This window comes from Lithobates pipiens, unplaced genomic scaffold, assembly GCF_037356315.1.
Source record: "Lithobates pipiens isolate NorthernLeopardFrog02 unplaced genomic scaffold, aLitPip1_a1.2 Scaffold_10, whole genome shotgun sequence".
Taxonomy (NCBI): domain Eukaryota; kingdom Metazoa; phylum Chordata; class Amphibia; order Anura; family Ranidae; genus Lithobates; species Lithobates pipiens.
The window spans coordinates 222,308,895-222,323,974 of record NW_027507686.1 but is presented as its reverse complement, the minus strand read 5'-3'; the positions used below and the strand labels follow the sequence as shown (position 1 = coordinate 222,323,974).

Here is a 15,080-nt window from a genome sequence, read left to right as displayed (position 1 = left end):
TTATACAAATTCCCAATGAGGAAAATAGAAATTAATTTTGTATTGATTTGAGTCTTTTACACAATGACAGAGAAAAATCCTCTGCATCACTTACATGAATTCATGATGGGTCAGGAAAAATTGTAACCAAAAGAGAACAAAGGTTGCCCCATAGAAAACAAAGAGGGCCGCTGGAATCTGGTTGCTAAAAGTTAACAGTTAGTATCCAAGAATCCCAGATAGACAGACAGACAGACAGAAGACCTTTTGCTTTGGGCCACTGTATTGATGTCAGGTAAATTAAAGGAAACCAGGAGAAAATACTCATAATCAACGTAAAGCTGCTCCAAAGCCCACCGCTGTGTTCTTCTTCAGCCCACTGGTGCACATGCCTCCAGAGGCCAAGTCTTTGCACCGCAGTTTATTGAGAGCTGCACACTACTTCCATGAGGTTATAGACAACTTTATTTTTCCAGTAAAGACACAAACATTCCATCCATCTGCCCTAATGTGTTTCGTCCCGTCTTCTGGGGCTTAATCATAGAGCAATTATGTTTAAGTGGTGGTGAAACACAATAGCTGTGGATTGTGCATGTGCTGGAAAAATAAAGTTGTTTTTCACCTCATGGAAGTGGTGTACAGCTGTTTTGGAAACTAGGAGAAGCACGGGGGTTCTGCTCATGCTGCCCATCTATTCTGAAAATGAAAGTTGCCTGGCTGTCATTCCGACTCAGTGACTTCCATACCTTTATAGTCACTGACCTGGACCAAGTAAACTGACTATGAGCTTGGAGATGCATGCTTTTTTATAGGCAATCAACTTGAAGGATTAAAGTAAACCTTTCCTAGGAGAAAGATGGAGGCTGCCATTGCTGACCAACTTCTGAAAATATCAGTGAGCAAGAACAAGAACAGATAAGTCAGAGGAGAGTCAGACCTCATTCTCTACAACCTTGTTCTGGGTCAGTGATGTTCTGAAACAAGAGTGCCATTCACAGCCAGGCAACTAGCATTTGCAGAATAAGTCTGAAATGGCAGCCTTCATGTTAAAGATTTGCATTAAAAACAAGAAAGCCAGGTGACTAGAATTTTAAGAAGTGGGTCAGCAATGGAAGCCTATAGATTTATGTGCGCCCTATTAAAAATAAAATAAAATTCCATAGCTCTCTGGTCAAATTAGTGATTTTCCTGATCCTCCAAAAAAATGCTCCTCAAAAATTCTGTCAAAAGCAAAATACAAATGCCTGTGTATACTAACACTTAATTTGGTCAGGTCTCATATTATTCATGTCGCTCCATGTGTTTCTAGATCAGCCCTACTCAAACCAAATTCTATGGAACTAGGGTTTCTTTTGTGGTTGCTGGGGGTTTCTTGGGTTTCAATGATCTTTTTAGCTTCCTGCAAGGGGGCATTCTTCCCACTGACCACCAATGTAAGGGCCATTCTTCAGACTGACCACTAGTGTAAGGAGTATTCTTCCCCATGACCATCAATGTAAGAAGCATTCTTCAGGCTGACCACCAATGAAAGGAGCCATTCTTTTCACTGACCACCAATGAAAGGAGCCATTCTTCCCACTGACCACCAATGAAAGGGGACATTCTTTCTACTGGCCAAAAAATGTAAACGAGCATTCTTCAGGCTGACCATCAATGAAAGAAGCATTCTTCCCATTGACCACCAACGAACTGGTTTTAGTAAGGGTTCCTCCAAGACCTGAAAATTATTTAAAGCGTTCCTCTGGGGTAAAAGGTTGAGAAAGGCTGTTCTAGAGTCACATGATCCAGTGACAATATTGTCACAGGAGGTAGAAAAGGCGGTAAGGTTCTGGTCATGTCACAAGGCAGGAAGTCACCTGGGGAGCAGAGTCACAGTTTTGCTGGGAAGTAAAAAAAATAAAAATATCAGTTCGGTGTCTGGTCGTTTGGCCATTTAGTCCCATGTGATCAGCAGTAATCAGGTGACAAGTAATGTGGTACTGGGGATGATCCATGCTCTGTCCTGCTTGTGTGGAAATTCACAAGCATAGCCCAGCTGGCGATAGTGTACCAGGGCAGGCCGCCCTTATCCCCAGTTATAGAAGTAAATCTTCTGCCAGACAGGTAGGTAATCCATGAGGGGACCTGGGGAGAAGCAAACAAAGGGTTATAGAGCTGAAAGAATATGAATATTGGTTAAAACATTTACGGTTTTATTACTTACGTGCCACCAACCCGAGTCCTGGGACATAATCTCCTAGAAGGCGCAGGAGGAGGAGCAACCGAATTCTGTCCAAGAATCAAAAATGTGTCAGAATAAACAAATCATGGAACATCAAATAAAATCCAAAACCACAACTAGATGACTTTGGGTTTGCTAAAGCACTATGCATCAAATAACTGCCACTTTTTAACCCCTTTCTGACCACATATGTCCAGTAACAAAGACAGTTGGGTTTAATGCCCACACACCGCACCTAGGCCACCATGGATGGCTGAGGTTTCTGAGGTGAGAGCACACTCAATGTCTGCATCCAGCACAGCAACCAGGCTGTCAGACAGCTCCCAGTCTAATAATGATCGGGAGCCAACGAGATGGGCCCCCCCCCAATCATGTGACCACTGACAGCCAATCACTGTGACCTAAAAGTAAAGCATGGAGCTTCACTCAAGCCAAAGAGTATATCCTTCTCTTCTGATCTTATGATACGGGGTGCTGGCGTCCTGCTATATTCATATGCCATTGGGGATAAAGATGGAGAATGACCTCAGCCTACGCTTTTCAGCCAACGCATTTCACCCCACCCGCTGGGGCTTAGCCATAGGGGTTTATTCTTATCTTCATTTCACATATACTTGCTTTCAGAGCGGCGTCCGATTTCACTCTATTACAGCCAATCACAGAGGTCGTGTGATTGAGCAGTCCCTTTTCCCCACTGGAAATAAAGACCCAGTAAAGGGATGCCAAGGCTGGGTGGGACAGGGTTCAAATAAGATTTTTAGCTTCCTTTTCACATCTTAGTGGTGCTGACCTCCATCAGCCTCATTCGGCCAATTCCTGCCTACACATTCTGTACATGTTCTTGTAGTAGCGCTGTCATTGCTCCGGTTCGGTTGCCCTTTGGGGACAATGGTGGCCCATGCCTGCGCATTGTGTGTCAGCGCTACTGCTTGGGACAAGGTGACACTCATTGGGTGTGCGCAGCCTATTGCATTAAGGTGTGCACTCCAAAGCTCAAGACGCGCATGCCTTTCTCTGCAGCCTCAGCTGCACTGGACAGTGAATGAATGGGAAGTGCTCTGTGCTGAGTGGCTTCCTGTTCAGTCCCAAACTGAAGCATAGTAAACCGTTCACTATGCTTCAGTTATGAATAAAACACAGCGAGTGAGTGTGTTTATTTAGAAAAGCAGGAGGCTGGTAAATTACATATTTACTAGCCCTTTCCCCTGTTCTGCATCCTGAAACATCCCCCGCAGCAGCCAGGGGGAGAAGGGAGGAGGGAAGCTAGCAGCACTGAGGGGAAGGGGGCGTAACACGGGGGAAACCCAGGCAGTAGGGGGGGAATCGGCAACAGAGCGATTAGGCTGTCCCCAGGCACATATGGCACACCCTGTGCCTTTGCATTGTCCCCCTATAATAGGAAGTATCTGAAAAAGGGCCCTCATAGTGACATGATCACTGTGTATTTTAATGAAACCTAAAATATAAAAAATAAAATAAAAAAAAGAAGAAGATTTAACACAACTTTTGTATTTATACGAATATTGTTACAGCTTTTGTGAGATTTTAGCCATTGAGTTTAGAGTTCCTAAAATATTATTTTATATGGAACACTGCCCTCTACTGACAAGGATGTGTAGAAGCACATGCCTCCAGGTAATGCACAGATAATACAATGCTGGAGGAGGCTTCAACTTTAAAAAAAAAAAAGGGAAGGACGATTCATGGATTTAACACATCTTACCCTTCATACACAATAAGAATGCAGATATAATACACGGTTTATATGGACTTAAAAGGTAACATAAGAAAAAGGTATGTTAACTAGAGTGGACAAATAAAGAGCGACATAAAAGGGCTGAAATAATGGTCTTTTCTGGGGGAAATGCTGCTGTTCCATGTTCCCTTTTGTGCAGCTTATATCAATTAATACCTTGACATTAAGATCAGGGTTCCCATCCCCCTGCAGAAGATAGATTGGGGTTCCCATCCCCCCTCCCCACAGAAGATATCATGTGACCATGATTGGTTATAGCAGCAGTACAGAAGGGAACATGGAGCAGCATTTTCTCCAGAAGAGGCATTTCACCCGTTACATGAGTATAGGTCCACGTTCATATGGTTTTCAATGCTAATAAGCCTCTGTTCAGGATGTTCTGGGGATAGCCAAAGCAATTTTATCCCAGCAGTATAAAAAAATATTTAAAAGAAATAGCTAGTATATGAAAAAATCCAACCGCAGAAGATCATTAAAGCCCAACTCCCCCAGCCTGAGACTGGCGGTGAAAGGAGAAGGAGCAGGCTGATGAGCTCATCTCTCTGCTCTCTCCTCCTATCAGCATATAAACGGATTAGGTAGCTGAGCTATTCCTCCTTTCCCAATCTAAGCTCTGCTGTACACAGACTGCAAGCAGCTGATAGAGTCAAATTCCAGTACTTACACTGCTCTCATTTAAAAAAACACATACAAATCATATATTAACCCTCTTCCGACCCATCCTGGCGTCCCTTTGAAAAGTCCTGAAAGCCTAGGAGGCAGGAAGGATCGGGGATCATGTGACCACCGTGATTGGCTGTCACAATGGCCTCATGATCAGGCGCCGGTCTGCTGAATGTTAGTGGGGACGGAGAGATGTCTGACTGCCTGGTCCCTGTGCATTGTCAGCATGGAAATATCCGCATCCTAGTGACACATATCTTATGTTCAGCACGTTGGCATTAAAGCCCACCCTTTTGTCACCGCAAATATATGTGTTTTATGAGGGTGGCAAAAGAGTAATTGCACCTTTTATATCTGCACGGAGTTTGGCCTTAAATTGAAAAATACACCTCTGCCCCCAATCAAAAAAAAAACCCCAAAAACAAACAAACACACGCCCTATGCATTATAAAGAAGATTGAATGTATATGTTTATGGCTTTCCATATATTATTGTATAGCTGTGATGGGAACTCACTCTGTGTATCTGTTGTAAAATGGCGACCGCACCAAGTAATAGAGGAGGAGGAGGGTCCTGCGTCTCAGCTCTGCGTGTTCCCTGCGATTCAGCTCAGAGAGATCACGTAATATTGACAAGCTGTGAAATTAGAAACATGAAACCGTTAGACAAAACGTAATCATCTTCTGTACATAACTGAAGGCAAAGAGCTGACAGGCGATAGCAACCAGGCATCGGGCAATTCCCTTTCTTTTATTTTCCCTTTCTGGCATAAAGTTGATATCCGATTCGCTACTATTATTTCCTACACATATACAAGATCTAATATTATATTGAAGTTGATTTACTAAAACTGGGGAGTGCAAAATCTGGTGCAGCTCTACATAGAAACCGATTAGCCTCCAGGTTTTATTGTCAAAGTTTAACCACTTGCCTACTGGGCACTTTTACCCTCTTCCTGCCCGGGCCAGCTTTCAGCGCTGTCACATTTTGAATGACAATTGCGCATGCAGCACTGTACCCAAATTAATAATTTTTCACTTTAAATAGGAGCTTTCTTTCTTTTGGTAGTATTTAATCACCACTGGGTTTTTATTATTTTTTGCTAAACAAATGAAATTCTTTTTTATTTTTAAACTGATGAGGTGGCACTGATTGGCAGCATTGGTGGGCACTGTTGGGACTGCACTGATAATCAGGACACTGATTCTGTGCCCTGATTATCAAAGCCGATATCCCTTTAACACAAGCCGGTTATCGTCTCTCTTCTCTCCTCACGCTGTCAGCAGGCAATGTGATCACAGGGAGGACGTCCATGGACACCCTCCTGGCAAACTAAGCCTGCGCTGTAGCCGTCTTCCGGCTATAGCGCAGGCAGGAATTAGTTAATTGAACAAGCTGAAGTTAGATGCCGATTGGCTACCACACACACAGCTGCACCAAATTTTGCACTATCCAGTTTTAGTAAATTAACCCCTGTGTATATAAAGCCAAAACCTTTCAACTTTAGAGGACCTATTGAAGGAATAATAATATTATTATTATATTATTATTAATAATGCTGCCTGTGACTCCACTGGAGAAAATCATCCTCTTTGTCTGTCACCAGCACAGAAAGTAATGAGAAATCTGGAATTGTACAGGTGTCAGAGGACCAGGAGATCAGGAGCATTTTTCCCAATAGGGACACCAGCTCTGATGGCAACCATCTAGGGCTCAACACACATTATAAGCGGATTGTACAATCTCCTTAAGATCTACCAACATATAGTGCAAGGGGCTACCTAATTGGGTACTAATTAATTGGATAGTTTAGGTAAGGACTCATGTTACCTACCCTCTACCCACTACCCCCTTTAGCTACAGAAGCAGCGGCTGGGGAGGGGGGGGGGGGCACAAATTCCGCAGCCACCAAGCTAAGCATCTCTATGAAGAAAGGAACAAAAAGGGCACATCAGCCTAGCATATTACCTTTGCGACAATTTATTGGGGAAAAAAAAAAAAAAAAAAAAAAAAAAATTATATATGTACACAATATATAAAATTATACTCACAAAACAAATGCATATATCTGAGCTTTAAAGAGGGGGCATCCTTCGAAACGCATCAGTTCGTTTGGAATTTTTCATCTCACAATTGGCACTTGTCAACAGACCACGCTGGGTGGAGCACTAGGTGGGCTGCATTTTGCTTGATATATGCATTGGTTTGTGAGTATCATTTTACAGTCTATACAGCATCTCACAAAAGTGAGTACACCCCTCACATTTTTGTAAATATTTTATTATATCTTTTCATGTGACAACACTGAAGAAATGACACTTTTCTACAATGCAAAGTAGTGAGTGTACAGCTTGTATAATTAGCTGCCCCCTCAAAATAACACAAACAACCATTAATGACTAAACCGCTGGCAACAAAAGGGAGTACACTCCTGAGTGAAAATGTCCAAATTGGGCCCAATTAGCCATTTTCCCTCCCTGGTCTCATGTGACTCATTAGTGTTACAAGGTCTTAGGTGTGAATGGGGAGCAGGTGTGTTCAATTTGGTGTTATCGCTCTCATACTGGTCACAGGAAGTTCAGCATGACACCTAATGGCAAAGAACTCTCTGAGGATCTGTAAAAAAGAATTGTTGCTCTACATAAAAGATGGCCTAGGCTATAAGAAGATTGCCAAGACCCTGAAACTGAGCTGCAGCACAGTGGCCAAGACACAGGACAGGTTCCACTTAGAACAGGCTTTGCCATGGTCAACCAAACAAATTTAGTGCATGTGCTCAGCGTCATATCCAAAGGTTGTCTTTGGGAAATAGATGTACGAGTGCTGCCAGCATTGCTGCAAAGGTTGAAGGGGTGGGGGGGGGGGGGGGGTCAGCCTGTCAGTGCTTAGAACATACACTGCATAAAACTGATCTACATGGCTGTAGTCCCAGAAGGAAGCCTCTTCTAAAGATGATGCACATGAAAGCCCGCAAACAGTTTGCTGAAGACAAGAAGACTAAGGACATGGATTATTGGAACCATGTCATGTGGTCTGATGAGACCAAAATAAGCTTATTTGGTTCAGATGGTGTCAAATGTGTGTAGCAGCAACCAGGTAAGGAGTACAAAGACAAGTGTGTCTTGCCTATAGTCAAGCATGGTGGTGGGAGTGTCATGGTCTGGGGCTGCATGAGTGCTGCTGGCACTGGGGAACTACAGTTCATTGAGGGAACCATGAATGCCACATGTACTGTGACACACTGAAGCAAAGCATGATCCCCTCCATTCAGAGACTGGGCCGCAGGACAGTATTCCAACATAACGGCCCCAAACATCTCCAAGATGACTAATGCCTTGCTAAAAAAACTGAGGATAAATGTGATGGACTGGCCAAGCATGTCTCCAGACCGAAACCCTATTGAGCATCTGTGAGGCCTCCTCAAACAGAAGGTGGAGGAGCACAAGGTCTCCAACATCCACCAGCTCTGATGTCGTCATGGAGGAGGACACTGGTGGCAACCTATGAAGCTCTGGTGAACTCCATGTCCAAGAGGGTTAAGGCAGTGCTGGAAAATAATGGTGGCCCCACAAAATATTGACACTTTGGGCCCAATTTGGACATTTTAACTAAGGGGTGTACTCACTTTTGTTTCCAACGGTTTAGACATTACTGGCTGTTTGTTGAGTTAATTTTGAGGGGACAGCAAATTTACACTGTTATACAAGCTGTACACTCACTACTTTACATTGTAGACAAGTGTCATTTCTTCAGTGTTGTCACATGAAAAGATATAATAAAATATTTACAAAAATGTGAGGGGTGTACTCACTTTTGTGAGATACTGTATCTCCAACAATAAATTTGTTCCTTTCTTTATAGAGTTCCATTTGGGTTTCCCTGACCTGATGTGAATGGCAGCACAGCCAATGTGGAGGTTGAACCAGTGCAGATACACGACCACATCCAGCACATTTCTCTCAAGCGTAGGCAATTTGGATCTCCTTCTAGTCTACTAAGCTAAGCATCATAGGAAGTTATACGGCTGCTTTCCAGTTGGCGCTACCACTTGTCAATCGCAACCCATGCAAGTGAATGGGGCTACTCTGCAAGCGCCCCACAACTGCGTATAATGCACATGGGTTGAAGCATGCTAGCACAGGGTCCAAGGGGTTAAAGCAGGCAGTGAGGAGGTGTATCGGAACGCAGATTTTGCTTTCCAGAGAGCGCTGTACATGTGAATAAGCCCTCCTGTTACATAGTTTAAGTAAATCGAAGGTTGTTTGGTCAGATTGTAATGTGTATGATGACCGAAGATGGGCCTTCCCTTAGCTTTGGAGAGAATTCTTCCTATTTTTGGTAGTGTCTCCAAGGCAAGAATTGAAGAAGGGAAACCTACCCAATGGGACACAGAAAGCAAAAAGACAATTCTTAATTCTATCCAAAACAAGGGAGGTTTGGGCCTCATTTACACGGGATGTTTATCACAGATGTGGAAGGAATCCAGGGAATTTCTGCTGCTGGATTTACAAGTGTATGCAAAGAGTTCTTCTCAGCCTGTAAAACAGCAATGACAGACAGACAGACAGACAGACAGGGATCACAGTGGTCTGTGGGTGTTCAATTGCAAATGGACCAATTACCCGCAGTTAGGGACAGATACAGTGCCTTGAAAAAAAATATTCATACCCCTTAAAATTTTCCACATCTTGTCATTTTACAACCAAAAAGGTAAAATGTATTTTATTGGGATTTTATGTGATAGACCAACACAAAGTGGCACATAATTGTGAAGTGGAAGGAAAATTATAAAATTTTACTACTAATAAACATGTGAAAAAAAGTGTGGTGTGCATTTGTATTCAGCCCCCCGGAGTCAATGCTTTGTAGAACCACCTTTCCCTGCAATTACAACTGCAAGACATTTTGGGGATGTCTCTACCAGCTTGAGTGAAAGGTGTGCCCATTCTTTGAAAAATAGCTCAAGCTCTGTCAGATTGGATGGAGATCGTCTGTGAACAGCAATTTTCAAGTCTGGCCACAGATTCTCAGTTGGATTTAGGTCTGGACTTTGACTGGGCCATTCTAACACATAATTATGCTTTGATCTAGACTATTCCATTGTAGCTTTGGCTGTACGTTTAGGCTCTTTTTCCTGCTGGAAGGTGAACCTCCACCCCAGTCTCACCATGTTTCACAGTGGGGATGGTGCGTTCAGGGTGATGTGCAGTGTTAGTTTTCCACCACACAGAGTTTTGTTTTTAGGTCAAAAAGTAAAATTATTTTCTCATCTGACCAGAGCACCTTCTTCCACATGTTTGCTGAGTCCCCCACATGGCTTCTCACAAATTGCAAATGGGACATATGGCTTTATTTCAAACAATGTCTTTCTTCTCCCCACTCTTCCATAAAGGTCAGATTTGTGGAGAGCACGACTAATAGTTGTCCTGTGGACAGATTCTCCCACCTGAGCTGTGGATCTCTGCAGCTCCTCCAGAGTTACTATGGGCCTCTTGGCTGCTTCTCTGATTAATAATCTCCTTGCCCGGCCTGTCAGTTTAGGTGGACGGCCATGTCTTGGTAGGTTAGCAGTTGTGCCATTATATTTACATTTTCGGATGATGGATTGAACAGTGCTCCGCGAGAGGTTAAAAGCTTGGGATATTGTTTTTATAACCAAACCCTGCTTTAAAATTCTCCACAACTTTATCCGACTTGTCTGGTGTATTCCTTGGCCTTCATTATGCTTTTTGTTCACTAAGGTTCTCCAACAAACCTCTGAGGGCTTCACAGAATTGCTGTATTTATTCTGAGATTAAATTAAACACAGGTGGATTCTATTTACTAATTAGGTGACTTCTGAAGGCAATTGTTTCCACTAGATTTTATAGTTAGGGGTATCAGAGTAAAATGGGGGCTGAATACAAATGCACACCCACAAATTTCAGATATTTGTAAAAGATTTTGAAATCCATTTATCATTTTCCTTCCACTTCACAATTGTGTGTCACTTTGTGTTGGTCTATCACACAAAATCCCAATAAAATACATTTATGTTTTTGGTTGTAACATGACAAAATGTGGAAGATTTCATGCCACTGTATATTGCACATGAACTTAGGGTCAGATAAACACCCCGCGACACGTTATTTGCATCCAGGGGCGATCAGCTGTCTCTAACCACGAAAATAAATATTATATCTTAGCGTCAAGTTACCCAATTCTGTACAGTCTCTGCCCCATAATAAATTTGAAGATTGAATTGTAGTACAACTAACCTGCCAACGTCCAAGGCAGCTGCCAGGAGCCATGGCTTCCAGGATTTCTGACCCCATACAGCTAAGCCCGCCACTGTGAGCAGTAGGTTAAGGTTCAATGCATTAAAACATTTACCATCCATTTCTGGTGCACTAATAGGGCTTATTTACACTAGTAGTTGGGGAAATGGGGGGGGGGGGGATGTAAAATCCCAGGTGAACCATGCTTTTACTGCCCCTCAACCACTAACCCCTTTAGCTGCAGAGGCAGCTGCCAGGAGTGCTATATCAAGACTTATATCCTGTCGCTTTTTGCCAGGCATATGGCCTAACAAATGCGAGGCTGAGCCAACTGCCGGTCCAGGCATCTGGATGGATTCAGATTGTAAAGTTGGGATCTTTCCCAAGCCTGAACCGGCTCAGCAATGTCAGCCGACAGCGGACTTTATCGCACTGTCAGCTGAATACGGGTCACAGGAGTGCAGTTTGAAATATAGCTTTGGCTATACTTCTCTTTTAAGCTGATCTCCAAATAGATATTTAAAAAAAAAAAAAAAAAAAAAAAAAAAAAAAACACTAATAAATGCAGTTATATATTTAACTAAAATTACTAAACATATTTTAAATGTAAACTAGTATAAAGAATATGAATTTATCTTAACCACTTTAATACTGGGCATATTCACCACCTTCCTGCCAAGGCCAATTTTCAGCTTTGTAACACTTTGAATGACAATTGCGCAGTCATGCAATGCTGTACCCAAATTTTGATCATTTCTTTCCCCACAAATAGAGCTTTCTTTTGGTGGTATTTGGTCACCGGTTTTTATTTTTTGCACTATAAAAAAAAAAATAAAAAAAAAAGGGAAAGAAAAAAAAAAAAGAAAAAACAATATTTTTTACTTTTTGCTATAATAAATATCCCAATTTAAAAAACAAAAAAAAACAAACAAAAAAAACATTTCTTCCTCAGTTTAGGCATATACGTATTTTTTTTTACCAAAAAGGGAATATCTAAAAACGCAATAAGCATATATTGATTGGTTTGTGCAAACGTTATAGCACCTACAAAATAGGGGATATATTTATGGCATTTTTATTATTATTATTATTATTTATTTTTTTTACTAGTAATGGCAGCGATCTGAGATTTTTGTCAGGACTATGATATTGCAGTGGACGTAGACACTTTTAACACTCTTTTGGGAACATTGACAATTAAACAGCGATCAGAGCTATAAATATGCACTGATTACTGTATAAATGTGAAAAAGAGGGTAGCTACATTCATAATTACAGTGGGACCATGGAGAATTAATGTATCCAACCCTTAAAAAAAAAAAAAAAGGGGGGGGGGGAAGGAGCAATTTGGAGATATGGCGGAGGCTTTGAGCAATACAACAGACTTTTGAGATAAGAATACATACTGGAATAGAAATTATATCATTATATATGATTTTTTATTTTTTTTAAACCAGAGTTTAGTGTCACTTAAATATAAAATATCAGCCTTTCATAATCCCTTGTACAGCAGCACTCAGACTAGGAGGGAGAAGCAGCCAGTCAGGTTCCCCGCATTGTAGATGTAGCTTTAAAGTAGAATTATTTGATTAAGGTAGGGTTATAAACCCTGTAAAGTTTATTTTTGCCATCTTTGTCCCATTACAGAGATTTCCCTTCACTTCCGGTCTCTCAGGAAGCGAGAGGGAATTTGTGCAAATTAAGAGAATTCCTTGGGGATCCCCAGGTCACCAGAATTAGTGTCTCCATTTGAAGATTTACCCTCTATTACCTTTCTGGGGACAATCTGGGGATTTTGTTTTACTTTCACTTGTACTTTCAATGATAAATGGTAAACAGGACAAAGAGAGGGAGACTCTCCTTACGGGGACACAGACAGCGATAAAAAACCTGACAGGGGTTCTAATCCATCTCCACTCTTACCAAAACTAATAAAAAGTTTTGCCTTTAGTTAAACTTTAAGCTGCCACAATATTCTAAGCCAGATCATCAGCAAAAAGGTATTTTGGGCCTGATGTTTACCTAATGCAGATGGTATATTGCAGGGACATCCCTTCCACCTAGGCAGGATATGGATGGCAATAATCTAGATCAGTCTAGTGCAGTCTAACCTCAATTAAAAGAAAAGTATGGGATTTTCTTTTTTCTGGAATCATACTTACCTAGGTGGATGCAGCATTGATCCAAAGCTGCATCTGTCCCCCACCAACTCGAACACTGAGGACCTGCTCTGTGACATCAGCGACAGCGGGCTTCAGCTGGCTGTCTGCTGAAAATGGGCCACGGGAGTGCCAAATAAACTGCACTTCTGTGATCCACAGGAGAAGTACAGCCAACTGAGCTTTGGCTGTACTTCTTTAAATTAGAGGTCTTTTTGAAGACAAGTGGGTGGAGTCATTAGGGATTTTGGCTAGTTAGGGGAGGGGCCTGCTTCTCTCACATTTACATTCTCATGCATTCAGGCTGAATTCATACCCGAACGATGTGGGAACATACTTAGGTTTGCCGCAGTGCCATAATGCACCTTAATAATATGCCGGGGCTGCAGCACACCACAGCACATGGTAATGCACTGCCATGCGTTGCGCTGGATTGCTGAGAATGGTAAATGTTCATCTTTTCTGTTCTGGTGCACTGGCAGTCCATTTGAATGGGAGGCCTTAATGCAACACAGCGGACATATGTGAATCCACTCTTAGATGTTGGCTTTAATTCTGCAAGTAAAGAGGATTCAGTGAGCCATTACCAACATTATCGGCTCCAGCGGTACTTTATACGCCCAGGTTCTCAGGCTGGGTATTGTAGAATATTGCAGTACAGATGTACAAGGATACAGTGAGTGATGGGGCGCAGTATGTGAACTGCTTCTGCCATGGTGCCCAGAGTGCCCAGGTCAGTGGATGTTGCATTGTTGTCACCTAGACCGTTCCTCTGCTTTCCATCTAGAACCTGAGGGCTTCGCCAAAACCGACTGCGGCCAGAGGGAGCTAAAAAAATTAGGAAAAAGTCAAGAAAAAAAAAGAAACAAGACTCAAAAAATGCTTCAGACAATTGGAACTAAAACTGGTCACCAAGTTAAAGCTGAATTCCAGGTAAGGCAATTGTTTTTACATACCTACAATGTACAGTACCTCACAAAAGTGAGTACACCCCTCACCATTTTTTGTAAATATTTTATTCTACAGTATTTTTTCATGAGACAACACACTGAAGAAATGACACTTTGCTATAATGTAGTGAGTGTACAGCTTGTATAAATTTGCTGCCCCCTCAAAATAACTCAACACAGCCATTAATGTCTAAACCTCTGGCAACAAAATTGAGTACACCCCCAAGTGAAAATGTCCAAATTGGGCCCAAAGTGTCAATATTTTGTGTGGCCACCATTATTTTCCAGCACTGCCTTAACCCTCTTGGGCATGGAGTTCACCAGAGCTTCACAGGTTGCCACTGAAGTCCTCTTCCCCTCCTCCATGATGACATCACAGAGCTGGTGGATGTTAGAGACCTTGTGCTCCTCCACCTTGAAGTTTGAGCATGCCCCACAGATGCTCAATAGGGTTTAGGTCTGGAGACATTCTTGGCCAGTCCATCACTTTTACCTTCAGCTTCTTTAGCAAGGCAGTGGTCATCTTGGAGGTGCGTTTGGGGTCGCTATCATGTTGGAATACTGCCCTGCGGCCCAGTCTCCAAAGGGAGGGGACCATGCTGGGCTTCCGTATGTCACAGTACATGTTGGCATTCATGGTTCCCTCAAATGAGGCAGCACTCAAGTAGCCACAGATCATGACACTCCTACCACCATGCCTGTCTGTAGGCAAGACACACTTGTCTTTGTACTCCTCACCTGGTTGCCGCCACACATGCTTGACACCATCTGAACCAAATAAAGTTTAACTTGGTCCCATCAGATCACAGGACATGGTTCCAGTAATCCATGTCCTTAGTCTGCTTGTCTTCCAACTGTGGCGTATGGTCTAATCACTGACAGGCTGACCCCCCCACCCCTTCAACCTCTGCAGCAATGCTGGCAGCACTTATATGTCTATTTCCCAAAGACAACCTCAGGATAGGACGCTGAGCATGTGCACTCAACTTCCATGGTGAGGCCTGTTCTGAGTAGAACCTGTCCTTTTAAACCACTGTATGGTCTTGACCACCGTGCTGCAGCTCAGTTTCAAGGTCCTGGCAATCTTCTTATGGC

At 42.6% G+C, this 15,080-nt stretch overlaps 1 protein-coding gene across 1 annotated transcript in view; it reads right to left on the bottom strand.

Moving 5' to 3' along the window:
• The window catches only part of PEX16 (peroxisomal biogenesis factor 16), a gene marked incomplete at its 5' end in the record, with an annotated part of 40,472 nt that continues 25,392 nt past the window's right edge, over positions 1-15,080 (bottom strand). The window contains 5 exon segments of the mRNA XM_077461935.1: positions 1-2,103; positions 2,183-2,247; positions 5,136-5,255; positions 10,877-10,949; positions 13,711-13,863. Of these exon segments, the coding sequence (XP_077318061.1) occupies positions 2,045-2,103; positions 2,183-2,247; positions 5,136-5,255; positions 10,877-10,949; positions 13,711-13,863 (470 nt within the window).